The sequence below is a fragment of the Agelaius phoeniceus genome, chromosome 25 (genome assembly GCF_051311805.1).
Source record: "Agelaius phoeniceus isolate bAgePho1 chromosome 25, bAgePho1.hap1, whole genome shotgun sequence".
Taxonomy (NCBI): domain Eukaryota; kingdom Metazoa; phylum Chordata; class Aves; order Passeriformes; family Icteridae; genus Agelaius; species Agelaius phoeniceus.
Window position 1 is genome coordinate 3,290,410 of NC_135289.1, and position 26,131 is coordinate 3,316,540.

At 51.8% G+C, this 26,131-nt stretch overlaps 1 protein-coding gene, 1 long non-coding RNA gene and 1 other non-coding gene across 9 annotated transcripts; all 3 read right to left on the bottom strand.

The window, feature by feature from the left end:
• Positions 1–4,314: 4,314 nt before the first annotated feature.
• LOC143695715 (uncharacterized) lies at positions 4,315–6,027 on the bottom strand. The gene is made up of 2 exons (XR_013185231.1): positions 5,613–6,027; positions 4,315–5,491 (listed from the first exon to the last, which is right to left on the bottom strand). It is a non-coding gene; the product is annotated as an uncharacterized LOC143695715 (long non-coding RNA).
• Positions 6,028–6,916: 889 nt separating this feature from the next.
• KLHDC8A (kelch domain containing 8A) lies at positions 6,917–20,548 on the bottom strand. Of its 7 annotated transcripts, XM_077190690.1 has the most exons (9): positions 20,217–20,542; positions 16,561–16,627; positions 15,530–15,930; positions 12,971–13,135; positions 11,789–12,004; positions 10,728–10,829; positions 10,350–10,528; positions 10,255–10,287; positions 6,917–10,192 (listed from the first exon to the last, which is right to left on the bottom strand). In XM_077190690.1, the coding sequence occupies exons 3-8, from the start codon at positions 15,903–15,905 to the stop codon at positions 10,273–10,275; spliced, it is 1,053 nt and encodes a 350-aa protein (XP_077046805.1). In that variant the 5' UTR covers positions 15,906–15,930; positions 16,561–16,627; positions 20,217–20,542; the 3' UTR covers positions 6,917–10,192; positions 10,255–10,272. The 7 variants fall into 7 exon arrangements, 5 of the variants coding, with proteins under 5 accessions (XP_077046805.1, XP_077046803.1, XP_077046804.1 ...); XR_013185221.1 differs by having other exon boundaries at positions 6,917–10,078; positions 10,255–10,528; positions 20,217–20,541; XR_013185220.1 differs by having other exon boundaries at positions 10,255–10,528; positions 20,217–20,541.
• A 4,782-nt stretch (positions 20,549–25,330) lies between these two features.
• On the bottom strand, positions 25,331–25,402 carry TRNAW-CCA (transfer RNA tryptophan (anticodon CCA)). The gene has a single exon. It is a non-coding gene; the product is annotated as a tRNA-Trp (tRNA).
• Between the last annotated feature and the right edge of the window lie 729 nt (positions 25,403–26,131).

Here is a 26,131-nt window from a genome sequence, read left to right on the forward strand (position 1 = left end):
AGGGAAAAACTGCATCCAAGCCCAGGGGAAAACTGCATCCAAACCTAAAGAAAAACTGCACCCAAACCCAGGGAAAAACTGCATCCAAACCCAGGGAACAACTGCAGCAAATCCCAGGGGAAAATTGCACCAAATCCCAGGGAGAAACTGCACAAAATCCCAGGGAAAAACTGCATCCAAACCTAAAGAAAAACTGCACTCAAACCCAGGGAAAAACTGCACCCCAACCCAGGGAACAACTGCACCAAATCCCAGGGAAAAAGTGAATCAAATCCCAGGAAAGAACCACCCAAACTCAGGGAAAAACTGCATCCAAACCCAGGGAAAACTGCATCCAAACCCAGGGAACAACTGCAGCAAATCCCAGGGAAAAACTGCACAAAATCCCAGGGAAAAACTGCACCCAAACCCAGGGAAAAACTGCATCCAAACCCAGGGAACAACTGCAGCAAATCCCAGGGGAAAACTGCATCAAATCCCAGGTAAAACTGCACCTAAAGCCAAGGAAAAACTGCACCAAACCCAAAGAAAAACTGGCATTTAGGGCAAAATCAGGGAGAGGAGAGGCCTGGGCGAGCGCAGCCTGTCCTCACTCCCCACAGAGCCCCCTTTGCCCTCCTGGACACACAGGCTGGGAGGGAGGAACCAGAACATTCTCCAAGCCCAGAGCTGGGGAGGGAACAGCAGCTGAGGCTCCCTCAGCAGCACCTTCTCCCCGTGTGGTCTCCCTGCGGTAAATCTTCCTTTGGAGATATTAAAAGAATGCAATTATTTCCCAGAAGAGCCAAAACAAAGGCGCTTGCCCGGCTCTGGCCTGGGTGAGGACACCCTGGATCGATGGCAGAGGGAGATAACTGCGGGATTACTCACCCAAACCTGGATTTTCCCACCGCTCCAGGCGAGCTCTGGCAGAGCAGGGGGTCCCAAACGCCTGCCAGGGATGATTTAAACCCTGGCTCCTCTCTGCGGGTTTTGGGGGTGACACAGAGGTGACACAGAGTGACACAGGGCTGTCAGGACAGAGCCAGGCGGGTGGCACTGTCCTCTGGCTGGTTTTGTCACTGGGGGGAGGTTACAGGGTGACCTTTTGAGGAGAGGTGTCCCTCAGGGAAGGTGGGACCACAAGTCATGGGCACAGCCTTGCACCAAACTGCTCCCCACGGCTGTCACCTGTCCCACACACATTAAATGTCATTTTGATACCATTGAGCCTGTCCAAGCACACTGCCACATGCATTAAGTGTCATTTTGGTGCCATTGAGCCTGTCCAAGCACACTGCCACATGCATTAAATGTCATTTTGGTACCGTTGAGCCTGTCCAAGCACACTGCCACATGCATTAAATGTCATTTTGGTACCATTGAGCCACTCTCCGTGGCTGTCACCTGTCCCAGTGTGGGGCCACATGCATTAAATGTCATTTTGGTACAACTGGGCCACTCTCTGTGGCTGTGACTGGTACCAGCAATGTCCCACATGCATTAAATGTCATTTTAGTTCAACTGGGCTACTCTCCATGGCTGTCACCTGTCCCAGAGATGTCCCACACACATTAAATGTGGTTTTGGTACAACTGGGCCACTCTCTGTGGCTGTGACTGGTACTAGCACTGTCCCACACATATTAAATATCATTTTTATACCATTGGGCTGCTCCTCACGGCTGTCACCTGTCCCAGCACTGTCCCAAATGCATTAATGTCATTTTTATACCATTGGGCCACTCTCCATGGCTGTGACTGGTACCAGCACTGTCCCACATGCATTAAATGTCATTTTAGTACAACTGGGCCACTCTCTGTGGATGTGACCAGTACCAATGCAGTCCCACATGCATTAAATGTCATTTTGGGACCATTGGGCCATTCTCCGTGGCCATCATCTGTCCCAGCATGGTCCCACACGCATCAAATATAATTTTGGTACCATTGGGCCACCATCAATGGCTGCCACCTGTCCCAGGGCTGTCCCACACACATTAAATGTGATTTTGGTAAATTGGGCCACTCTCTGTGGCTGTGACTGGTACCAGCACTGTCCCACACACATTAAATGTCATTTTTATACCATTGGGCTGCTCCTCACAGCTGTCACCTGTCCCAGCACTGTCCCAAATGCATTAATGTCATTTTTATACCATTGGGCCACTCTCCATGGCTGTAACTGGTACCAGCAATGTCCCACATGCATTAAATGTCATTTTGGTACAACTGGGCCACTCTCTATGGATGTGACCGGTACCAATGCAGTCCCACATGCATTAAATGTCATTTTGGGATGATTGGGCCACTCTCCATGGCCATCATCTGTCCCAGGGCTGTCCCACACACATTAAATGTCATTTTGGTACCTTTGGGTGACTCTCCACGGCTGTGACCTGTCCCACACACATTAAATGTCATTTTGGGACCATTGGGCCACTCTCCATGGCCATCATCTGTCCCAGCATGGTCCCACATGCATCAAATATAATTTTGGTACCATTGGGCCACCGTCCATGGCTGTCACCTGTTCCAGGGCTGTCCCACACACATTAAATGTGATTTTGGTACAACTGAGCCACTCTCCATGGCTGTCACCTGTCCCAGCACAGTGCCACACACATTAAATGTCATTTTGGTGCCAATGGGCCACTCTCCATGTCTGTAACCAGTCCCAGGGCTGTCCCACACACATTAAATGTCACTTTGGCACAATTGAGCCACTCTCTGTGGCAGTGATCAGTACCAATGAGGTCCCACACACATTAAATGTGATTTTGGTACCTTTGGGCCACTAACCACGGCTGTCACCTGTCCCACACACATTAAATGTGATTTTGGTGCCAATGGGCCACTCTCTGTGGCTGTCACCTGTCCCAGCACAGTGCCACACACATTAAATGTCATTTTGGTGCCAATGGGCCACTCTCCATGGCTGTGACCTGTCCCAGCATGGTGCCACATGCATTAAATGTCATTTTGGGACCATTGGGCCACTGTCCATGGCTGTCACCTGTCCCAGGGCTGTCCCACACACATTAAATGTGATTTTGGTACCTTTGGGCGACTCTCCGTGGCTGTCACCTGTCCCACACACATTAAATGTGATTTTGGTGCCAATGGGCCACTGTCCATGGCTGTCACCTGTCCCAGCATGGTGCCACATGCATTAAATGTCATTTTGGGACCATTGGGCCACTCTCCATGGCTGTCACCTGTTCCAGAGCTGTCCCACACACATTAAATGTGATTTTGGTACCTTTGGGCGACTCTCCATGGCTGTCACCTGTCCCACACACATTAAATGTCATTTTGGTGCCACTGGGCCACTCTCCGTGGCTGTCACCTGTCCCAGCATGGTGCCACATGCATTAAATGTCATTTTGGTACAACGAAGACACCCAGGTCCCTTCCCCTGCCACTGTCACTGTTTTTTTTGGCCACTTCAGTTCCTCACAGGGCTGCTCTTTCCCACCTCCAGCCTCTCCCCCAGCTCAACAAACCAGGCACGAATCTCTCTCTCTCTCTGCTCATTCCAAAATCAGCCCGCGACATCCGAAGACCATCCCCGAGCCGCAGCAATGGCGATAACGAATCGCGATAACGGATCGTGATAAAGAGCGGCGCTAATGAGCGGCGCTAATGAATTGCGGCCATGAATTATTCACACCGAGCAGCAACGGGAGCCGTTTCCAAGGGCCACGGGGGAAGATGAGCACGGCCGGGAGGAGCTGAGCTGAGGCAATTTCAGCCTCAAAGCGAACAGGATCCTGTCCGGGCCAGCCAAGGGGAGGGGAAAATGTCACTGTCGCCGTCGTGGGATTGTTAAAAATAGCTTAGGAACGGTTGTAAAATAATCGATAATTGTTATTGAGCGCTGTTAGTTGGGTTATTGTATTGTAAAAGGGGTTTAAAGGGTGGTTAGAAGAAATTACACCTCAGCAAAGGTTTTCACACCATTCCCGGAGGCTTTTAAAGCTTTTTCAGAGCATTTCCCAGCTTCTCCAGGAGTTTTCCCCGTTTTTCCAGAGCCCCAGCGAAACGGGCTGAGCTGTAATGGCCAATCAAGGCCTGAAAGCTTCATGCAAATGAAGGATCCCAACAAAAACCAATCCAGAGGGACACAAAACAGGATAAAAAGGGACATCTGAGCCAGGGAAGCTGTGCCCTTGCCCTGGGACATCGGGGACATCGCTGCTCTGCATCCTCGGCCCGGGCCCCCTTGCTTTGGGCCTTTCTTTTTATTGTAATAAATGCTGAAATCACCTTTAGCACCGTTGTTTTAGACCTTTCTTTTTATTAGAATAAATGCTGAAATCACTTTTGGTACCCCTTGTTTTGGACCTTTCTTTTTATTATAATAAATGCTGAAATCACCTTTAGAACCCTTTGTTTTAGACCTTTCTTTTTATTAGAATAAATGCTGAAATCACTTTTCATAAATAAATAAATAAATAAATGCTGAAAAAAAACTTTTAGTACCCCTTGGTTTAGGCCTTTCATTTTATTGGAAGAAATGCCGAAAAAACTTTTAATAAATAAAATAAATAAATAAATATTGAAATCACTTTTAGCACCGTTGTTTTGGACCTTTCTTTTCGTTAGAATAAATGCTGAAATCACTTTCAATAAATGAAATAAATAAATAAATAAATAAATGGTGAAACCACTTTTAGCACCCCTTGCTTTGGGCCTTTCTTTTTATTAGAATAAATGCTGAGATCACTTTAATAAATAAAATAAATAAATAAATGCTGAAATCACTTTTAGCACCCCTTGCTTTGGACCTTCCTTTTTATTAGAATAAATGTTGAAATCACTTTTGACAAATAAATAAATAAATAAATAAATGCTGAAATCACTTTTAATAAATAAAATAATTAAATAAACTCTGAAATCACTTTTAGTACCAGGAGTCTGGTCCCGTTTTTGACAGGATCTCTCCGGCCCCGTGTTTGGGGTCCTGGTGGATTTCTCGGGATGCTTTTCCCGAGGATTCCCCGCGTTGTGCAAAGGCCCCGCGGAGTTTCTGTTTCCAGCGATAAATTCCTCGCAGAATCCAGAGGATTCTGTGCTGCTGTGGGAGGGAGGGAGGCTGGGGGATGTTTTTTTCCTCAGGAAGCCTTTCCCATTTTCATGGAAATGCCAAGGGACGCGGAGGGAGCCCGCTGGAATCCGCTGATAAGGATCCCCCATTGTGGCAGCGCCCGCCGCTTTCTCCGCTGGGGAAATCCACCGAAATTCCCCTGGAAATCCCAAACCGGGCTTGTCCCGCTGCGTGTCCACTAAAACCAGCCTGAAATCCAGCCAGGAATTTGGCTCCGTGTCAGAGAAACCTGCTCCGAGCTCAGCTTGGTGCTCGGTCACAGCTCTGTCTGTTTGCAGGCTGCGAAATTTGTATTAATTCGTTTATTACATTAAAATAAATTTCAGCGTTATCCCAGCTCTGAAAACTTCCACATCCCGGCCAAAACCTGTGGTTCTGCCTCGGGTCTGGGTGGGCACAAGCTCTGTTTGTGGACAGGGAAAGGAATAAACATCAGGAAAGAAATTCCCTCGGCCGGGGAGACCTCCCACAGGGAAAGGAAGAGTCATTAAAATGCCAGAGACAACAAAAAGCTGAATGCTCACCCCTCGTTCATTGTGGCCCTGAGCCCCAGCATTCCTCACCTGCTGCCGGGGATGCTCTGGCAGGTGTGGAACCCATTTTCCCTCTGAAAACCCCGGAGAAAGCCGGGAATGCTCTGATCCTCCCCATCCATCAGCAGGAGAAGGGAAACTCATCAGCGCCAATGGGAGCCTGTGGAAAAGTCATTTATGGCCTTTCAGGGATGGTGAGAGCAGCAGAGGCCACCCCAGGAGTGCAGCTGGGGGTTCCATCTGTCCGTCCATCCATCATCCATCCATGGATCCATCCCTCCATCCATCCATCATTGATCCATGGATCCATCCCTCCATCCATCCATCATTGATCCATGGATCCATCCATCATCCATCCATCATCCATCCATCCATCCATCCATCCATCCATCCATCCATCCATCCATCATCCCTCCATCCATCCATCCATCCATCCATCCCTCCATCCATCCATCCATCCATCCATCCATGGATCCATCCATCCATCCATCCATCCATCCATCCATCCATCCATCCATCCATCCATCCATCATCCATCATTGATCCATGGATCCATCCATCATCCATCCATGGATCCATCCCTCCATCCATCCATCATTGATCCATGGATCCATCCCTCCATCCATCCATCATTGATCCATGGATCCATCCATCATCCATCCATCCATCCATCCATCCATGGATCCATCCATCCATCCATGGATCCATCCATCCATCCATCATCCATCCATGGATCCATCCATCCATCCATCCATCCATCCATGGATCCATCCATCATCCATCATCCATCATCCATCCATCCATCCATCCATCCATCCATCCATCATCCATCCATCCATCCATCCATCCATCATCCATCCATGGATCCATCCATCATCCATCCATCCATCCCTCATCCATCCATCCATCCATCCATCATCCATCCATCCATCCATCCATCCATCCATCATCCATCCATGGATCCATCCATCATCCATCCATCCATCCCTCATCCATCCATCCATTCATCCATCCATCCATCCATCCATCCATCCATCCATCCATCCATCCATCCATCCATCCATTCCTCCATTCCTCCATCCATCCATGGATCCCTCCATCCCAATTTTTCCACAAATCCACCCCTCCAAGGCTCCCTTTACCACAAATCCACCCCCCAGGTGTCCCTGTCACCCTCCTGGGCACTGGGGGTGTCACAGCCCATGGGGCTGCAGAAACCCTGAGGCATTTTGAGGAAAAAGAAGAAAAATTCCCCTCAAAAATAACCCATAAAAAACCCACAAAAAGCCTACAGAAACCCACAAAAAAAGCTGGAGCTTTTATTTTCCAAGCAGGAAGCGTCTGTCTCTCAGGATGGTGACTCCACATCCGCTCCAGCGCCAGCACATTCCCAGGAATGGGAACAGCCGGGGGTGACTCTGCTGCTGGTGGCCCCACAGGGTTGGGGACACCCCAGGGATGAGGATGGCAGCGATGGAGGAGATCCCAGAGCTCAATTCCCAGCTCTCCAGAGAGGAATTCCCAGCTGAAGCTGGAGCAGCTCTCCCACAAGCCCGCATCGGGCTCCTTTTGGGAACTGCCACCACAAACTGACCCCAAAAAAGCAGCACTGACCCCAAAAAGCAGTGCTGACCCCCAAAAATATTGTCCCCACCAGCCAGGGCCAGCCCAGCCGCGTGTCCTGAGCCCATGGCAAGGTGCAGGAATCATTTCTGCTCCACCCCATCCTTTGGAGGCTGCTCCTCGAGGAAGTTTCCTGTTTGAACAGACAGAGTCTGCTCGGGGACGATAAATGAGGATTTTTGGCAGCAGGGCCAGCTCGGCCCTCAGTGCTGGAGCAGCCACCAGGGCTGAAAAGCCTCTCAGTAAACCCCGAGCGTGGGGAGTTCAGGCGAGGACACGGCCGGGGCCGCTCTGGGATTTTTTGTCGCTGGAAAATCCAAATGCTCGGCTGGGTTGGGATAAAGGAGGGGGCACGGAGGGTCCTGGGGGCAGAGGGACCATCCCAGGGCTTCCTGCAGCCCCCCCCAGGGCCAGGCTGGTGACAAAACCAACATTTATCCAGGGAACTGAGCTCCAGGGCACTCTCATCCCAAGGGATTCACTGCAGAGCTCGGGGAGCTGCAGCCCTGGAGGCATTTCCTGGGCAGCAGCATCAGGGACTCTTCAAACCCAAATCGAGCCCTGTCCCAGCTCCTGGACCCAAATCCTGCCCTGTCCCAGCTCTTGGACCCAAATCCTGCCCTGTCTCAACTCCCGGACCCAAATCCTGCCCTGTCCCAGCTCCTGGACCCAAACCCAGCCCTGTCCCAGCTCCTGGACCCAAATCCAGCCCTGTCCCAGCTCCTGGACCCAAACCCAGCCCTGTCCCAGCTCCTGGACCCAAACCCAGCCCTGTCCCAGCTCCTGGACCCAAATCCTGCCCTGTCCTAACTCCTGGACCGAAATCCAACCCTGTCCTAACTCCTGGACCCAAATCCAGGCCTGTCCCAGCTCCTGGACCCAAACCCAGCCCTGTCCCAGCTCCTGGACCCAAATCCAGGCCTGTCCCAGCTCCTGGACCCAAATCCAGCCCTGTCCCAGCTCCTGGACCCAAACCCAGCCCTGTCCCAGCTCCTGGACCCAAATCCAGCCCTGTCCCAGCTCCTGGACCCAAACCCAGCCCTGTCCCAGCTCCTGGAAGGTGTTTGGGTTCCTCGGGGGTGTCTTTCTAGGGGAATAAGATACTGGAGGAGACACACAGCACCCAGGTTATTTGTTGGATCTTGCAGCACCTGAAATGGGATTTTCGAGCTGCCCCGGTCCAGCGCCCCCCGGGCAGGGCAGCCCAGGACAGCGGCAGCGCTGCCGGAGGCGCTGCAGCAGCCGCAGCTCGGCCCAGGGATGCCATCTGCTGTTCACAGCGCTGGGAGGAGACCTGGGGCTCACCCAGCCCAAACCAAACCACCCAAACCCGCTCAGATCCTCAAGGATGCCATCTGCTGTTGACAGCTCTGGGAGGAGCCCAAACCCAACCACCCAAACCCGCTGAAATCCTCAAACCCGCCCTGCACGCACAGCCAGGAGCGCCCGAGCCACCCGAGCTGGGCTCAGGTCACATCTCCGGCAGCTGCTGTGCCAAACCCAGGGAGGCCGTGTCCTGCTGGATCCCATTTCCCTGCAGGAGCATCCCGGGAAAGGGCAGGGATGAGGCCATCCCCACCTGGCACCTGGCAAAGGCGGAGGCTATGCCAGTCCTGTGCCAGTTCTGTGCCAATTCTGTGCCAATCCTGTGCCAGTTCTGTGCCAATCCTATGCCAGTTCTGTACCAATCCTGCGCCAGTTCTGTGCCAATCCTGTGCCAGTCCTGTGCCAGTCCTGTGCCAATCCTGTGCCAGTCCTGTGCCAATCCTGTGCCAGTTCTGTGCCAGTTCTGTGCCAATCCTGTGCCAGTTCTGTGCCAGTTCTGTGCCAATCCTGTGCCAATCCTGTGCCAGTTCTGTGCCAGCAGAGAGGAGCCAGAGCAGAATTCACCCTCGGGAGCAGCCCCTGGCCCCAGCTCCTGCTGGAACCCCAAGGAACAGCCACGGCATTGCAGGGGAAGGCAGAGAGCGATCCCAGATCCTGCTGCAGGTTGGGAGTTTCCTCTGGGAGAAAATCCATAGGGAAGCACTTGCAGATCCCAGGATGGAGGAGGACACCACCACTGTCCCCCCTGAGCCACCACTGACCCCTCTGGGGAGCCCCAATGTCACCTGTGACCGGGCTGGCTGCAGGGACACAATTCCCACACGGGGATCTCCAGACTCCTTCCCACGGGGAGCAGCTCCTCCAGCTGGGTGTCCCCATGGAGATGTGAGGAGCAGTTCCTCTGGCTGGATGTCCTCATGGAGCTGTGGGGACCAGTTCCTCCTCCATGGAGCTGTAGGGAGCAGTTCCTCTGTCTGGGTGTCCCCATGGAGATGTGAGGAGCATTTCCACCCCCATGGAGATGTGGGGAGCAGTTCCTTGAACTGGGTGTCCCCACAGAGATGTGAGGAGCAGTTCCTCCTCCATGGAGCTGTGGGGAGCAGTTCCTCCAGCTGATGTCCTCATGGAGCTGTGACAATGACAGGAGGGGACCCCTGGCCAGTGTGGGGGTTCCTCATGGACACCAGTGCCAGGAAGGGAGGCACCAGAATCCCTGGATGTGCTTCTGGAGGAGCTGCCAGCACTGTTGGATGCATCTGTCCCAGTCCTGGGAGCTTCCAGTGCTGTCCCCAATGCCACCACTGGGGACAGGCAGGGGCAGGGCCCTGCTCCAGGTGGGATTCTCCTCCAGGTGGGCTCAGAGAGACACAGGGACCTGTTCCAGGTGGGATTCTCCTCCAGGTGGGTTCCAATCAGGAATCAGACAGGCACAGGGGTCTGCTCTAGGTGGAATCCCCCCTCAGATGGGTTCCAGTCAGGAATGAGAGAGGCACAGGGCCCTGTTCCAGGTGGGATCCCCACTCAGGTGGGCTCGGATCAGGAGTCAGAGAGGCGCAGGGCCCTGTTCCAGGTGGGATCCCCACTCAGATCAGGAGTCAGAGAGGCACAGGGCCCTGTTCCAGGTGGGATCCCCACTCAGGTGGGCTCAGATCAGGAGTCAGAGAGGCACAGGGCCCTGTTCCAGGTGGGATCCCCACTCAGATCAGGAGTCAGAGAGGCACAGGGCCCTGTTCCAGGTGGGATTCTCATTCAGGTGTGCTCAGATCAGGAGTCAGAGAGGCACAGGGCCTCCACGGCCGTGCTGAGCCCCTGGCTGACGCCCCCCACGGCCAGCAGGCAGTCCCTCAGCACGATGCTGGAGCAGGCGCAGCGCGGCGTGGGCATGGGGGGCAGGCTCTCCCACTTGTTCTTCTCGGGGTGGAAAGCCTCTGCCGACTCCAGCACGCTTGGCTGATTCCCTGGAAGCACAAAAGGAGGCGCTGGATGATCTGGGAAGCACCACTGAGCTTCTCTTGGCTGCTCTGACCCCATCCCCTTATGGGGTTTGCTTTCCCTGCTCCCTCCCACCAGCCAGCACCGGGATTTCTCCTGTTTTTTGGGGGGGTGACAACAATTCCAACACCTTTTTAAAGGGTTCCCAGAGTCCCAGAGCCTCACCCAGGCCCCCAGCCACCACAACTCTGCCTCGCAGGTAGCCGGCCACGAAGTCTGCTCGTCTTTTCTTCAGGTAGCAGGAGCGCTCCATCTTCATCCACCCGCCTGGAAGGACAGGACACACCAGGGCTGGGGGATCACCCACCCCTGGAAAGGCACCCACCCCCTCTGAGCCCCTGCCTCTGGAAGGGCAGTTTGGCTTCGTCACCTTGGGGAGATAAAACCCCATGGGATGGTTGGGTTTGGCCCCTGTTATCCCACTGTTGGATCCAGGTGCCTTGGGATTGAGGTTTTCCCTTTGAGGTTTTCCCATTGCACTCGGTAATCCTGACTGGAAATCGTCCTCTAAGCTGAGCTCAAGGCAGCAGCAGATGGGGGCTCTGTGCTCTGCAAGGGTGGCAGAGCCCCAAACCCAGCCCTGTGTGACCCCAAACCCCAAACCCAGCCCTGTGACCCCAAACCCAGCCCTGTGTGACCCCAAACCCCACACCCAGCCCTGTGTTCTCAAGCCCAGCCCTGTGTGACCCCCAAACCCATCCCTGTGTTTCCCCAAACCCAGCCCTGTGTGCCCCAAATCCCAAACCCAGCCCTTTGTCCCCAAACCCAGCCCTGTGTCCCCAAACCCCAAACCCAGTCCTGCGTGTTCCCAAACCCCAAACCCAGCTCTGTATGACCCCAAACCCCAAACCCATCCCTGTGACCCCAAACCCATCCCTGTGACCCCAAACCCAGCCCTGTGTGACCCCAAACCCATCCCTGCGTCCCCAGTCCCATCCCTGTGTCCCCAAACCCCAAACCCAGCCCTGTGTGACCCCAAACCCATCCCTGTGTCCCCAGTCCCATCCCTGTGACCCCAAACCCCAAACCCAGCCCTGTGTGTCCCCAAACCCATCCCTGTGTGACCCCAAACACAACCCTATGTGCCCCAAACCCAGTTCTTTGTGACCCCAAATCCCAAACCCATCCCTGTGTCCCCAGTCCCATCCCTGTGACCCCAAACCCCAAACCCATCCCTGAGTGTCCCCAAACCCCTTGGGAAGGTCCATGGCCGGTCCAGCTCCCACCTTGCTCCAGGTCAAAGACGTCCACGGTCCTCATGAACTTGGGCTGCCGGTAGAGCCGGCCCTGGCGCAGCCCCCCGAGGCTGAAGAGCTTCTCCTCGGTGGGCACGAAGCTGGAGAAGGCTCTTTTGGTGGGAATGTTGGGGAACCTGCTCCAGGAGCGCGTGTCCGTGTCGAAAACCTCGAAGGCGTTGACGGCGTACTTGGATTGCCTTCCCCCTGGGGAGGAGAGGGAATTGGGATGGAAGGGAAATTGAAATGGAGGAGGAGTTGGAGAGGAGAGGGAATTGAAATGGAGAGGGAATTGAAATGGAGAGGGAATTGGAAAGGAGGGGGAGTTGAAAAGGAGGGAGTTGGAAAGGAGAGGGAATGGGAAAGGAGAGGGAATTGAAATGGAGAGGGAATTGAAATGGAGAGGGAATTGAATTGGAGAGGGAATTGAAATGGAGAGGGAATTGAAATGGAGAGGGAATTGGAAAGGAGGGGGAGTTGAAATGGAGAGGGAAGTGGAAAGAAGAGGGAATTGGAAAGGAGGGAATTGGAAAGGAGAGGGAATGGGAAAGGAGGGGGAGTTGAAATGGAGAGGGAAGTGGAAAGAAGAGGGAATTGGAAAGGAGGGAATTGGAAAGGAAAGGGAATGGGAAAGGAGGGAATTGGAAAGGAGAGGGAATGGGAAAGGAGAGGGAATTGAAATGGAGAGGGAATTGAAATGGAGAGGGAATTGAAATGGAGAGGGAATTGAAATGGAGAGGGAATTGAAATGGAGGGAATTGAAATGGAGAGGGAGTTGAAAAGGAGAGGGAATTGCAAAGGAGAGGGTATTGAAGTGGAGAGAGAATTGGAATGGAGGGAAGTGGAAAGAGAGGGAGTTGAAATGGAGAAGGAATTGAAATGGGGAGGGAATTGGAAAGGAGAGGGAATTGGAGGAAGAGAAAGGATGCAAAAGGAAGCAAAAGGAAAAAAGTGAAGGAGAAGGAAGGACAAGGAAGAAAAAGGAACAAAAATTAAGGAAAAGGAAGGAGAAAGGAAGAAGAAAGGAAGGAGAAAGGAAGGAAAAGGAAGGAAAAGGAAAGGGAAGGATGGAGAAGAAAAGGGAAGAGAAAGGAAGAAAAAGGAAAGAGAAGAAGGAGAAAGGATGGAGAAGGAAGGAGAAGGAGGGGAGGAGGAGGCAGGGCTGCTCCTTACCCAGCACGTAGATCTTGGTGCCCCTCAGGATGGAGGTGGCGGCGTAGCGGGGGGTGGGCATGGCAGCCAGGGACACCCAGATGTCCTTGAGCACATCATAGTGCTGCAGGAAGTTGTGGGGCCGCAGGTCCGCGCCCATCCCGCCTGCTGCGTACACCCTGTAGTCTGGATGGGGCAAAAAACCCCAAACCCCATGAAATTATTGGGATAATAAATTATTGTAGGGAAGCACGAGAAATGCCCCTCTCCTGCTGTGTTAACCTGTGATCTGGATGGGAAACACTTGCCTTTGGCTGCCTCTGAGATGCCCATGGCCACCTCAGGGAAGCTTTCCACAATCTATTATTCTTCTATATCAAAATCTCCTTCCATCTCTATTCCTCCCTCAACTTCTACATTCTGAGACCTTCCTGCCAACTGTGACACTTCCCAAACTTTCCCTCTTTCCCACACTTGCCTTTGGCCGCCACCGAGATGCACAGAACTTTTTAGAGGTCCTGGCACAGAAGTTTTTAGGAGTCTCCCCATCAGGGGGATCCTTGGGGAAGCTTTCCACAATCTATTATTCTATATCAAAACCTGCTTCCACCTCTTTCCTGCTCTTAACTTCTACATTCTGAGACCTTCCTGCCACCTGTGAAACCTCCCAAACTTTCCCTCTTTCCCACACTTGCCTTTGGCCACCACTGTGATGCCCATGGCCGCCTCACGGAGCGAGCTGCGCTTCAGGGAATCCATTGTCCTACAATCCATTATTCTTCTACACCAAAACCTGCTTGCACCTCTACTCCACCCTGAGCTTCTACATTCAGAGATCATCCTGCCATCTGTGAAACTTCCTTGCCAAACTTTTCGTCTTTGGAAAAGATGGAAAACACTTGCCTTTGGCCACCACCGCGATGCCCATGGCCGCCTCACGGAGTGAGCTGCGCTTTGGGGAAGCTTTCCACAATCCATTATTCTATATCCAAACCTGTTTCCACCCCTATTCCGCCCTCAGGCTCTACATTCTGAGACCTTCCTGCCACCTGTGAAACCTCCTTGCCAAACTTTCCATCTTTCCAACTAACACTTGCCTTTTCCACCACCGAGATGCCCATAGCCACCTCACAGAGCGAGCTGTGCCTCAGGGAAGCTTTCCACAATCTATTATTCTTCTATATCAAAATCTCCTTCCATCTCTATTCCTCCCTCAACTTCTACATTCTGAGACCTTCCTGCCAACTGTGACACTTCCCAAACTTTCCCTCTTTCCCACACTTGCCTTTGGCTGCCACCGAGATGCCCATGGCCGCCTCACGGAGTGAGCTGCGCTTTGGGGAAGCTTTCCACAATCCATTATTCTATATCCAAACCTGCTTCCACCCCTATTCTGCCCTCAGGCTCTACATTCTGAGAGCTTCCTTCCACCTGTGAAACTTCCCAAACTTTTCCATCTTTCCAACTTCCCAACACTTGCCTTTGGCCGCCACCGAGATGCCCATGGCCACCTCGGGGAAGCTTTCCACAACCTATTATTCTTCTATATCAAAATCTCCTTCCATCTCTATTCCTCCCTCAACTTCCACATTCTGAGACCTTCCTGCCAACTATGACACTTCCCAAACTTTCCCTCTTTCCCACACTTGTCTTTGGCCGCCACCGAGATGCCCATGGCCACCTCAGGGAAGCTTTCCACAATCTATTATTCTTCTATATCAAAACCTGCTTCCACCTCTATTCCACTCTCAAGTTCTACATTCAGAGACCTTCCTTCCACCTGTGAAACTTCCTTCCCAAACTTTCCCTCTTTCCCACACTTGCCTTTGGCCGCCACCGAGATGCCCATGGCGGCCTCGCGGAGTGAGCTGCGCTTCAGGGAATCCATTGTCCTACAATCCATTATTCTTCTACACCAAAACCTGCTTGCACCTCTACTCCACCCTGAGCTTCTACATTCAGAGATCATCCTGCCATCTGTGAAACTTCCTTGCCAAACTTTCCATCTTTCCAACTAACACTTGCCTTTTCCACCACCAAGATGCCCATGGCCGCCTCACAGAGCAAGCTGTGCCTCAGGGAAGCTTTCCACAATCTCTCATTCTTCTATATCAAAACCTGTTTCCACCTCTATTCCACTCTCAAGTTCTACATTCAGAGACCTTCCTTCCACCTGTGAAACTTCCTTCCCAAACTTTCCCTCTTTCCTACACTTGCCTTTGGCCGCCACCGCGATGCCCATGGCCACCTCAGGGAAGCTTTTCACAACCTATTATTCTTCTATATCAAAACCCACTTCCACCTCTATTCCACTCTCAAGTTCTACATTCAGAGACCTTCCTTCCACCTGTGAAACCTCCTTGCCAAACTTTCCCTCTTTCCCACACTTGCCTTTGGCCGCCACCGCGATGCCCATGGCCACCTCGTGGAGTGAGCTGTGCCTCAGGGAAGCTTTCCACAATCTCTCATTCTTCTATATCAAAATCTCCTTCCATCTCTATTCCTTCCTCAACTTCCACATTCTGAGACCTTCCTGCCAACTGTGACACTTCCCAAACTTTCCCTCTTTCCCACACTTGCCTTTGGCCGCCACCGAGATGCCCATGGCGGCCTCGCGGAGCGAGCTGCGCTTCCTCCAGCGCCCCTCGTCCGTGTTGTACATCTCCACCACCTTCAGTGGCAGCTGGTTGGCGCCCACGCCGCCGATCACCATGATCCTCTTGCCCAGCACGGTGACGGCCACGCCGGCCCTGGCCGTGGGCATGGCGGGCAGCGCTGCCCACTGGTCGGCCTCGGGCGAGTAGACCTCGAAGGAGTCCACGGCGACGCCGTTGTCGTCGCAGCCGCCCACGGCGAACACCTGCCCGCCCGCCTCCACCAGCGTGGAGTAAACCCTGCGGCTGGGCAGCGGCGCCAGGGACTTCCACTGGAAGTCCTTGGTGTTGGGCAGCTCCATGGTGGCCGCCGGGAAGGGGTTGGTGCTGGGAAAAAAAGAGAATTCCGGAATTGTTGATGGTGGAGAAGTTCGCCAGGATCGGCCAAGCTGTGCCACTGAGTGCCACCTCCAGGAATTCCTTGGACACCCCCAAACCCCCCTGGGCAGCCCCTTCCAGCCCTTCCCATGAGGAAATTCCTGCTGCTGTCCAACCTGAGCCTCCCCAGCCCAGCCTGAGGCCGTTCCCTCTCCTCCTGTCCCTGTTCCCTGGGATAAGATCCCAAATCCCCCCGGCTGTCCCCTCCTGGCAGGGACAGAGCCAGAAATTCCCCCTGAGCCTCCTTTGCTCCAGGCTGAGACCCTTCCCTGGTTCCCTCAGGACTCTCCAAACCCTGCCCAGCTCCCTCAGGACTCTCCAAACCCTTCCCAGCTCCCTCAGGACTCTCCAAACCCTTCCCAGCTCCCTCAGGACTCTCCAAACCCTTCCCCATCTCCATTCCCTTCCCTGGACACGCTCCAGCCCCAAAATGTTCCTCCTGAAGTGAGGGAAAAATCCCAGAGTGCAAACCCCGCCCTGGCAGGAGCAGAGCGGGACCAGAGCTGCCCTCCCACTGCCACCTGTCCCTTGTGCCACCCCCAGAGCGCCACTCCCGCCTGTCCCCTGTGTCACTGCCACCTTTCAGCGCCTCTCCATCAATCCTGCGGCTCCCGAGCCGCCTCAGCAGCTCACGCAGAGACCGAGCCTAAAAATAAAACAAAACAAGAAGAGGTGGGAAAACAAAAGACAAAAAAAAAAGGAAAAAACAAAAAGCAAGCCAGGCGAGAAGGTTGGAGTCTGTTTGTTCTGCTGCTTCCCCGCCCCCAGGTGACTTCAAGCCAGGCTCTGCTCCCTCCTGTTTTCCTGCCGGCTGGGGAACCTTTCCTGCTCTCACCCACCGGGTTCCTCCTCCTCGCCTTCCTCACATCCCCACCCCGAGGAATGCGAACCCCCGGCTCTGCAATCCCGGGGCGGAGAGCTGGGAACCCGCGGTCATCGCTCCATCTCCTCTCTCCTTCATTAAGTGCGATGCAGATGAGCTTAATTAGCGAGAGAGGGCGAAGGGAGAGGGACAAAAGCAGCGCTGGGAGGAAAATTCCTTCCCACCCTTCCCATCCAACCCCGAGCCTCCAGAAAATCCGATTAATCCGAGCAGGGCTGTTTGTTTTTATTATTATTTATCATCCCAAATAAATGTTCAGGAGCACACGAAACATCATTTACTGCATGAGGAATTAATGAATAAATGGAGAAATCCTGCTCGGGCTGCCACCCTCCAGCAGCAGGAGCTGCCGTGGGCCCATCCACAATTCCCGGGGCAATTCCTGGAAATTCCCGGCTCCAGGGGGACAAAGGGACACGAAGCCACGATGAAAAGCAGCAGCAGCAGCACATCAAACCTCCCAGAATCCAGGGAAAAAGCAGCGAGCAGCAGCCCAGACTGCTCTGCCCTCCCTGAGCAGCATCCCCGGGATTTGTGCCCTGGCAGATCCGGGGTTCTGCTCCCTCCGATGATTGATTTCCTTTCCAGGTGAATTTTCATGGATAAACTCACCCTGGGCTGGTTAATTAGCAAAGCAGAGCCAGCTCCCGTTTCCAGGAGCTCGAGGGATTTGCGTTCAGACATTCCTGACCTCTAATCCTTCAAATCCAAACTGCTGGGATGAGACACAACCAGCACCAGCCCGGTGCCTGCCAGCAGCAGAACCTGGCTGGGGCCAGGCAATTTCTCCATCCAAAACTCAGAAATAATTGCCTGAAACGGCCTAAAAATTCCTTTTCGACATCCCAGCAGGCAGAGAGCGCTTGGGGAGGGATGAGGAATTCTCCAGGCAGGTCCTCCATGGGAATAAAGGAGCAAAGAGCCGGGAATTCTGCTGGAATGCAAACCCCTGCCTGAATTCAGCTGCCTTGGCACACAGAGATTCTGCTCCTCTTCCCTCCCGTGCTATTTAAAGGAAATCAAGGTCAGGCTCACACGCTGAATTCCTGAATTCCTTCGCCTCCAGATCTCCAAAAATCACCTGGATTTCACCGGGAAGCGACACCAGCGCCGTGCTGGGATCTGGCAGAGTTTCCTGAGGCCAAATTCCCCTCCCAGACCCAGGGAATTATCGCCTCATCATCCCAGACTAATTGACATTGGAAATCCAAAGGAAGGAAATTGCGGAGCTGGGGCCTGAGCCCTCTCCACTCTTTATCCCTGCAGGATGAAATTCCTTGATTCAAGGGTGGAAAGGATGAAATTCCTTGGTTTAAGGATGCAAAGGATGAAATTCCTTGGTTAAAGGATGAAAAGGATGAAATTCCTTGGTTAAAGGACGGAAAGGATGAAATTCCTTGGTTTAAGGATGCAAAGGATGAAATTCCTTGGTTTAAGGACAGAAAGGATGAAATTCCTTGGTTTAACGATTGAAAGGATGAAATTTCTTGGTTTAAGGATGCAAAGGATGAAATTCCTTGGTTTGAGGATGCAAAGGATGAAATTCCTTGGTTAAAGGATGAAAAGGATGAAGTTCCTTGGTGTAAGGATGGAAAGGGTGAAATTCCCTGGTTTAAGAAACCCTCCAGGGTCTTTTCCAAGTGGATTTGGAGCCTGGATGGGCAGCGGCAGCACCCCCAGAGAGGGGTCAGGGCTCCAGCGGGATTTCTCCCTGGATATTCCCTCCAAGGAAAACCCATCCCTCATTTTGGAGATCCCCTGGATGTGTGGCATTTATGGACCTGCAATAATTTGGGATTTATCAGAGCCGGGCAGGTGGAATTCCAAGGGATTCATGGGATGAACAGGGGGTGATGTCAGAGCAGCTCCTTCCCCTTCCCATCTCTTTTCTCTCCAGGATTTGGAAGTTTTGCTGCCCCAGGGTCGAAATTCCAAAGGCTGGAACCCAAATCTGCTCCCATTTGGGAGCGGGGCAGAGCCAGGGTGATGCTCAGAGCCCCCAAACTCGCACCAGGAGCGGGGGTCAGACACACCCAGCCCCTCCTCAGCGGGGCACAGAAATCCACCGGGGAAACTTCGGGAAAAAGATTCCTCCTCTCCCCGCCGTGTCCCGAGGGAAAAGGGGCTGGGAACAGCCGGGTCCTGGTGCTTTTGCTCCAACCGCGGCAGCTGGGAATGAAAGGAACAGGCTCGGAATTATCAGCCGGGGATTCCTGACCTCCCCGCCGCCGCCTCAGCTCCCTCGCCATAGTAACAACCACCGGAACACCACAACAACAACAACAACAACAACATCGAAACCTCACCGGATCCCCGCCTCTGCCTGGGAAAAAACCCGGCAAAAAGAGCAAAAAACCACTGGGATGAGAAGAGATTTCATTGTGTGGAGCAGAGCGGCGCTCTGAGCTGTTTTGTCCCCCCTGATCCCGAGCATCCTTTGGGATGCGGGAGGGGCTGGGGCCGGTCTGGCCTCCCCCAGGCTTCACCCCTTCCCCCTTGCCGGTCCCTCGGGAGCCTCTGCAGCCTCGTCCTGCCGGCTGCGATCTCCTGAGGGGAGGGACAGGGGCTGTGGAAGGAAATATTCCCCCACGGGAGCGTGTCAGGGGTGCCACAGCTCCGGGGCGGGGGCAAAATCTGCTTCGTTTTTTGAAAGAGCCCAAATCAGCCTTCATTAAAAACCCTGAGTGGGCTGAAAGAACAGCAGAGCAAGGTGAGGTTTGCTTGTGTCACAGTTGAGCTCAGGAGTTTGAATTCAATTTAAATAATGTAATTTAATTTAATTCAAGAGCAAGAACCCACCTGCAAGGGCAAAGGGGCTCCCTTCCCCACCCAGCTCCCAGCAGGATCCTAAATCCCCTTCCTCACCCCCAAAAGCTCCCTGTGCCCCAGCAGCTGCTCTGCTGCACGGGTCAAACACAGAAAGGCGTTTCCAAGCCCTCGGGTCTCTCAGGTTGTGTTTCCAGAGCTCTTTTTTCTCTTTATTTCAGCTGCAGAGGGAATGGGGAGAGCTCGGGCCAGATCACAGCTGGGGGAGGTCACAGCGACCCCATCCCTGCCGGGCCTGGTCTGGGAGAAAGGCTGGAAAAAGGGATTGGGGATGCTGGGAGGAGAAAAGCTGAAAATGTGGAATTTTGGGGGAAAAAAGTACAGGAAAACCCCATCCTTTTCCACAAAAAGTAAGGGGGGGAGAAATTATCGTTCCCCACCCAATTTTTGGAAGGGAAACACAAACTCCAAGCTTTGTTTGTGGCTGTTCCTGGGGTCCCAAAGCATCCCCCCCCCCAAACGACCTCGAGTGAGGAATTCCCTTCCCTCCCTCCTTCCTTGCCCAGGGTTTCTCAGGAATACTCACAGCTCCGCTGGAGCATGGCTGGAAATGCTCCGGATTTTCCCAAATCCTCCGAGCATCCCCTTCCTCCCACTCCCCGCCGGGCTGCGAGCGGCGCCGGGAGCAGCCGGGGCTGGCAATTGCTGCGTGGGAAGAGAGAGAGGGGAAAAAAAAAATAATAAAAAAAATAAAATAAATCCGCGTAAATCCAGCGGCGCTGCTGTTCCCCCTCTGGAAGATGTAGGACACTCAGGGCGGGGAGGGTTTCCCCAGCTGGGCTCCTCCTCGGGGCTGTGCGTGCGAATTCCCGGCGTTCCCGATCCATCCCTGAGCCTTTTATGGCTCCCCACGCTCGCACAGGATGTTCTGGAACCGCCGCGCTCCCCGCCCTAAAGCGGCACCGGAGGAATCGCCCGGGGAATTTTGGCCAAAAAAAAAAAAACAAATCGGGAAAGCCGGAGCTGAGAGGAGGCAGAGATTGTCCGGGAAGGGATGGGTGGATCCCAGGGAAGAGCCCATCCCGTGGGTGTCACCCCAAAATGGGGGAAATGGGCACGGCAAGGGCAGCTGGGGTGGCAGAACCCCAAAATTCTGCTCCCAAATCCCACAGGGAGCTCGGAGGAAAGGGATGTTGGAGCCTCTGGAGCTGATCCCCAAAATTCTGCTCCCAAATCCCACAAGGAGCTTGGAGGAGCAGGATTTTGGAGCCTTTGGAGCTGATTCCCAAAATTCTGCTCCCACAAGGAGCTCAGAGGAAAGGGATGTTGGAGCCTTTGGAGCTGATTCCCAAAATTCTGCTCCCCACATCCCACAAATTTGGAGGAACAGGATGTTGAAGCCTCTGGAGCTGATCCCCAAAATTCTGCTCCCTTCAGCTCCCACATCCCACAGGGAGCTTGGAGGAAAGGGATGTTGGAGCCTCTGGAGCTGATCCCCAAAATTCTGCTCCCAAATCCCACAAGGAGCTTGGAGGAGCAGGATTTTGGAGCCTTTGGAGCTGATTCCCAAAATCCTGCTCCCAAACCCCACAAGGAGCTTGGAGGACTGAGATGTTGGAGCCAAAATTCTTCTCCCACAAGGAGCTCAGAGGAAAGGGATGTTGGAGCCTCTGGAGCTGATCCCCAAAATTCTGCTCCCTTCAGCTCCCACATCCCACAAGGAACTTGGAGGAGTGGGATGTGGGAGCCTTGGGAGCCAATTCCCAAAATTCTACTCCTCACATCCCACAAATTTGGAGGAGCAGGATTTTGGAGCCTTTGGAGCTGATTCCCAAAATCCTGCTCCCAAACCCCACAAGGAGCTTGGAGGAGCAGGATTTTGGAGCCTTTGGAGCTGATTCCCAAAATTCTGCTCCCACAAGGAGCTCAGAGGAAAGGGATGTTGGAGCCTTTGGAGCTGATTCCCAAAATTCTGCTCCCCACATCCCACAAATTTGGAGGAACAGGATGTTGAAGCCTCTGGAGCTGATCCCCAAAATTCTGCTCCCTTCAGCTCCCACATCCCACAGGGAGCTTGGAGGAAAGGGATGTTGGAGCCTCTGGAGCTGATTCCCAAAATCCTGCTCCCACAAGGAGCTCGGAGGAAAGGGATGTTGGAGCCTCTGGAGCTGATTCCCAAAATTCTGCTCCCACATCCCACAAGGAACTTGGAGGAGTGGGGTGTTGGAGCCTTTGGAGCCAATTCCCAAAATTCTACTCCCCACATCCCACAAATTTGGAGGAGTAGGACGTTGGAGCCTCTGGAGCTGATTCCCAAAATTTCTTCCCCTGTATCCCAAAAGGAGCTCATGGGACTGAGATGTTGGAGCCTTTGGAGCTGATTCCCAAAAATTTATTCCCCTGCATCCTACAAGGAGCTCACAGGAGAGGGATTTTGGAGCCAATTCCCAAAATTCTGCTCCCTGCAGCTCCCACATCCCACAGGGAGCTTGGAGGAGAGGGATGTTGGAGCCAATTCCCAAAATCCTGCTCCCAAATCCCACAAGGAGCTTGGAGGACTGGGATGTTGGAGCCAATTCCCAAAATTCTGCTCCCAAATCCCACAAGGAGCTTGGAGGAGCAGGATTTTGGAGCCTTTGGAGCTGATTCCCAAAATTTATTTCCCCACATCCCACAAGGAGCTCGGAGGACTGGGATGTTGGAGATAATTCCCAAAATTCTGCTCTCACATCCCTCAAACTCACAGGAGTGGGATTTTGGACACTTTGGAGCCGATTCCCAAAATTCTTCTCCCACAAGGAGCTCAGAGGAGCGGGATTTTGGATCCTTTGGAGCTGATTCCCGAAATTTCTCTCCCTGCATCCCACAAGGAGCTTGGAGGAAAGGGACGTTGGAGCCTCTGGGGCCAATTCCCAAAATTCTGCTCCTTGCATCCCACAAATTCAGAGGAGCAGGATTTTGGATCCTTTGGAGCTGATTCCCAAAATCCTGCTCCCACATCCCACAAGGAGCTCACAGGAGAGGGATTTTAGACCCTTTGGAGCCCATTCCCAAAATTTCTCACCCTGCACCCCACAAGGAGCTCAGAGGAGAGGGATTTCAGAGCCTTTGGAGCCCATTCCCATCCTGCCACCCATCCCAGGATTTTTCTTCCCTGACCTGGTTCTCTCCAAAGCTGTTAAAATCATCTTTTTCTCCTCAAAGTGCTGCAGAATAACTTTGTGGAAAAATCCTTCAAGGTTTTTTTTTTTATTATTTTTTTTGGTGCTGCCTCATAAAAAGCAGATTTTTTATTTACCTCACCCTGCTTGGGAATGATAAAGGAAGTGTTGATGTTAAAGGGAAAAATAAATTATTAACAGTCCTGAAAATCAATGAAATCCCTGCAATTCCACATCTGTTTCCATGGGAACAGCAGGAGAGGTGCAGGAATTCCTGCAGATGACACCAGGGAGGTTTTAATTCCGGGCTTTAATTCCCTTTTTCTCACCTGTGGCACCTCAGGCCGAGCCAATTCCATCCCAAAATCATTCCTGGGATGGGAAAGGGGGAAAGAACTGAAGGAGGAAGAAAAATGGGGAGGGGAAATAGGAAAAATCAGCTGGGGAAATGGAGAAAAAGGGGTTTTGGTTGGTCTTTTCTTCTTGAAGAAATAATAGTAATAATGACAATAATGATAATAATGATAATAATATAAAGTAATTAATTTAATTGATCTAACAGCAATAATTTTCATAACAATCTAAAATAATATATTATATATAATTTTAATAATAATTTTTTTAAATAATGTTGCAGGTAAAGAGGGAAAATGGATTTCTTTTTGTGGCTAAAGAGGGAAAACAGGGATTTTGTTGTGCCAGCAAGGAGAAAAATGCAGGGGATGGGAGATCCCTAATTTTTCCCAGCGATTTTTCAAGCTGACAGTTAATTAAGGAGTTAATTAAGGAATTTTTCAGTGCAGGCAGTGCCTTAATCCGTGCAGACAGGAGCCCAGAACTCTGGGATTTCTCCATCAGATTTTCACCCGTGGGGAGAATTCCACCAGCTGTGCCCGCCCGAGTGACAAACACGGGGAGACAGCGCTCCAGGCAGGCAGGAGCTGGGGAAAAACAGGGAAAAAGGGAAAAACAACCCCAAAAACCATCCCAGAAACACCACAAAACCCACCACAAAACCATCCCAAAACCATTCTGAAACCTGTCCCAAAAACCACCCCAAAACCATCTCAAACACCACCCCAAAACCCTCCCAAAACCACCCCTAAAAACACCCCAAAACCGTCTCAAAACCACGCCAAAAACCATCCCAAAACCACCCCAAAACCATCTCAAACACCACCCTAAAACCCTCCCAAAATCACCCCTAAAACCACCCCAAAACAATCTCAAAACCATCCCCAAAACCACCCCAAAACCGTCTCAAAACCATCCCAAACACCACCCCAAAAGCCATCCCAAAACTCATCCTAAAACCCTCCCAAAACCATCGCAAAAACCACCCCAAACACCACCCAAAAACCACCCAAAAAGTACCCCAAAAACCACCTCAAAACCATCCCAAAACCGTCTCAAAACCACGCCAAAAACCATCCCAAAACCACCCCAAAACCATCTCAAACACCACCCCAAAAACCATCCCAAAACTCATCCTAAAACCCTCCCAAAACCATCCTAAAAACCACCCCAAACACCACCCAAAAACCACCCAAAAAGTACCCCAAAAACCACCTCAAAACCATCCCAAAACCACCTCAAAACCACCCCAAACCTCCCAAAAACCACCACAAACACCACACAAAAACCACCCCAAAACCATCACAAAAATCACCCCAAAACCTCTCCAAAAACATCCCAAAATTACCCCAAACACCACCAGAGCTTTTTCACCCAACTGTTCAATCTTAGAAAACCCCATAAAATCTGATTTTTACACCGATTTTCCCGCCCAGCTGCTCCTGGCCCTTTTCTCTGCCATCAATGATTAACCCTGAGGAGCAAAGTCCCTCTGCCCTTCTCCTTTTCCTTTTGGCTCATTCCCAAACCAAACTCCAGGATAAATCCAGGGGATTTTCTGCCCCACTCTGGGATTTATGACCAGGAAGGGGATGCAGGGAATGAGCCCAAAAAAATTAAATTAAATTTATTAAATTAAATTGTATTAATAAATAAATTAATATTAATTATTAATTAAGAAATAAATATTTATTAATTGCTGCCCAATACATTCAATTTAAATTCCGATATTGAATCTAAATGGATATATAAAAATAGAGATAAGTATTTTTAATTTTTTATAGAAATATATATTATTTTTATATTATTATTATTATATAGAATAATTTTCTTTATTTGGTTACGTTATGTTATATTGCATTATGTTATGTTACATTAATTATATGATATGATTGATAGATTATATTATGTTATGTTATGTTATGTGATGTTATGTTATGTTATGTTTATTATATTATATTTATTATTTCTTCCCACCCTGCCCTCTTTCAGGGGGGCAAAAATTAAATGCGAGGAGATCCCACAGAAGCTGGGGCGCTGTGCTCACCCCCAAATCTGCAGGATCGCAGCCTGAACCCCTCAAAACCCCTGAATCAAAGCCTGACAATTCCTTTCAGCACAAATTTTTTAATTTTTTTAGGGTTTTCTTTCCCCGCGATGGAAAAGGTAGCCCCAATCGGGGCCTTGACCCCGACGTGATTCGAACACGCAGCCTTCTGATCTGGAGTCAGACGCGCTACCGTTGCGCCACGAGGTCCCGGCAGCGCGACCGCCGCCCGTGCTGTTAAACCCTCAGCGCCCCCTCCGTGCTGACCCTCGCTACACATTCGGGATTCTCTGTACACCGGGAATTCTCTGCACATTGGAGGCTCCGCGCTCCGGACGCTCCGGTTTTCCCGGGACGGTCCCGGGGCAGCGGCCGCGCCGCCCTGAGGGCTCCGGTCCCGCCCGCCGCGCTGGCCACGCCCCCTGCCCACAGCTCCACGTGTGGGCTGTACCACCCGCAGAGGGGCGGAAGGGTGGAGAGGCCGCACCAGCTGCGCGCTGCAGCAGCGCGGAGGACAAATCCCCCCCCACCCCCGGCCCGCGGTGGGCTGCGCGGGTTTAAAGTGGCCGCGCACGGAGAGGGGCCCGGGACGCGCGGAGAGCTGGGGGCGTTCTCAGCCTGCTGGAACCCAGGGCTTTATGTATTGTTTATATAGTAAATCTATTCTATTCTATTCTATTCTATTCTATTCTATTCTATTCTAGTCTAGTCTAGTCTAGTCTATTCATTTATTTATTTCTAATAATTTAATTATTAATAAACTAATTATTATAATATATAATATATAGTACATAATATATATACTATCTAAAACATATAGAATGTATATATACTATATAATAGTATATACATATACTATTATATACATAATATATATACTACATAATATATATACTACAATATACATAATATATATAATTATATATTATATATGTTTTT

Excerpts from the sequence above, each read along its gene's own strand:
- KLHDC8A (XM_077190690.1), bottom strand. The coding sequence starts at position 15,905 with ATGGAGCTGCCCAACACCAAGGACTTCCAGTGGAAGTCCCTGGCGCCG. Across the intron at positions 12,005-12,970 it reads CACCAAGATCTACGTGCTGG|GGGGAAGGCAATCCAAGTAC; the intron begins GTAAGGAGCAGC and ends TCTCCTCCCCAG. Across the intron at positions 10,529-10,727 it reads TGTGGTGGCTGGGGGCCTGG|GGAATCAGCCAAGCGTGCTG; the intron begins GTGAGGCTCTGG and ends TTGTGCTTCCAG.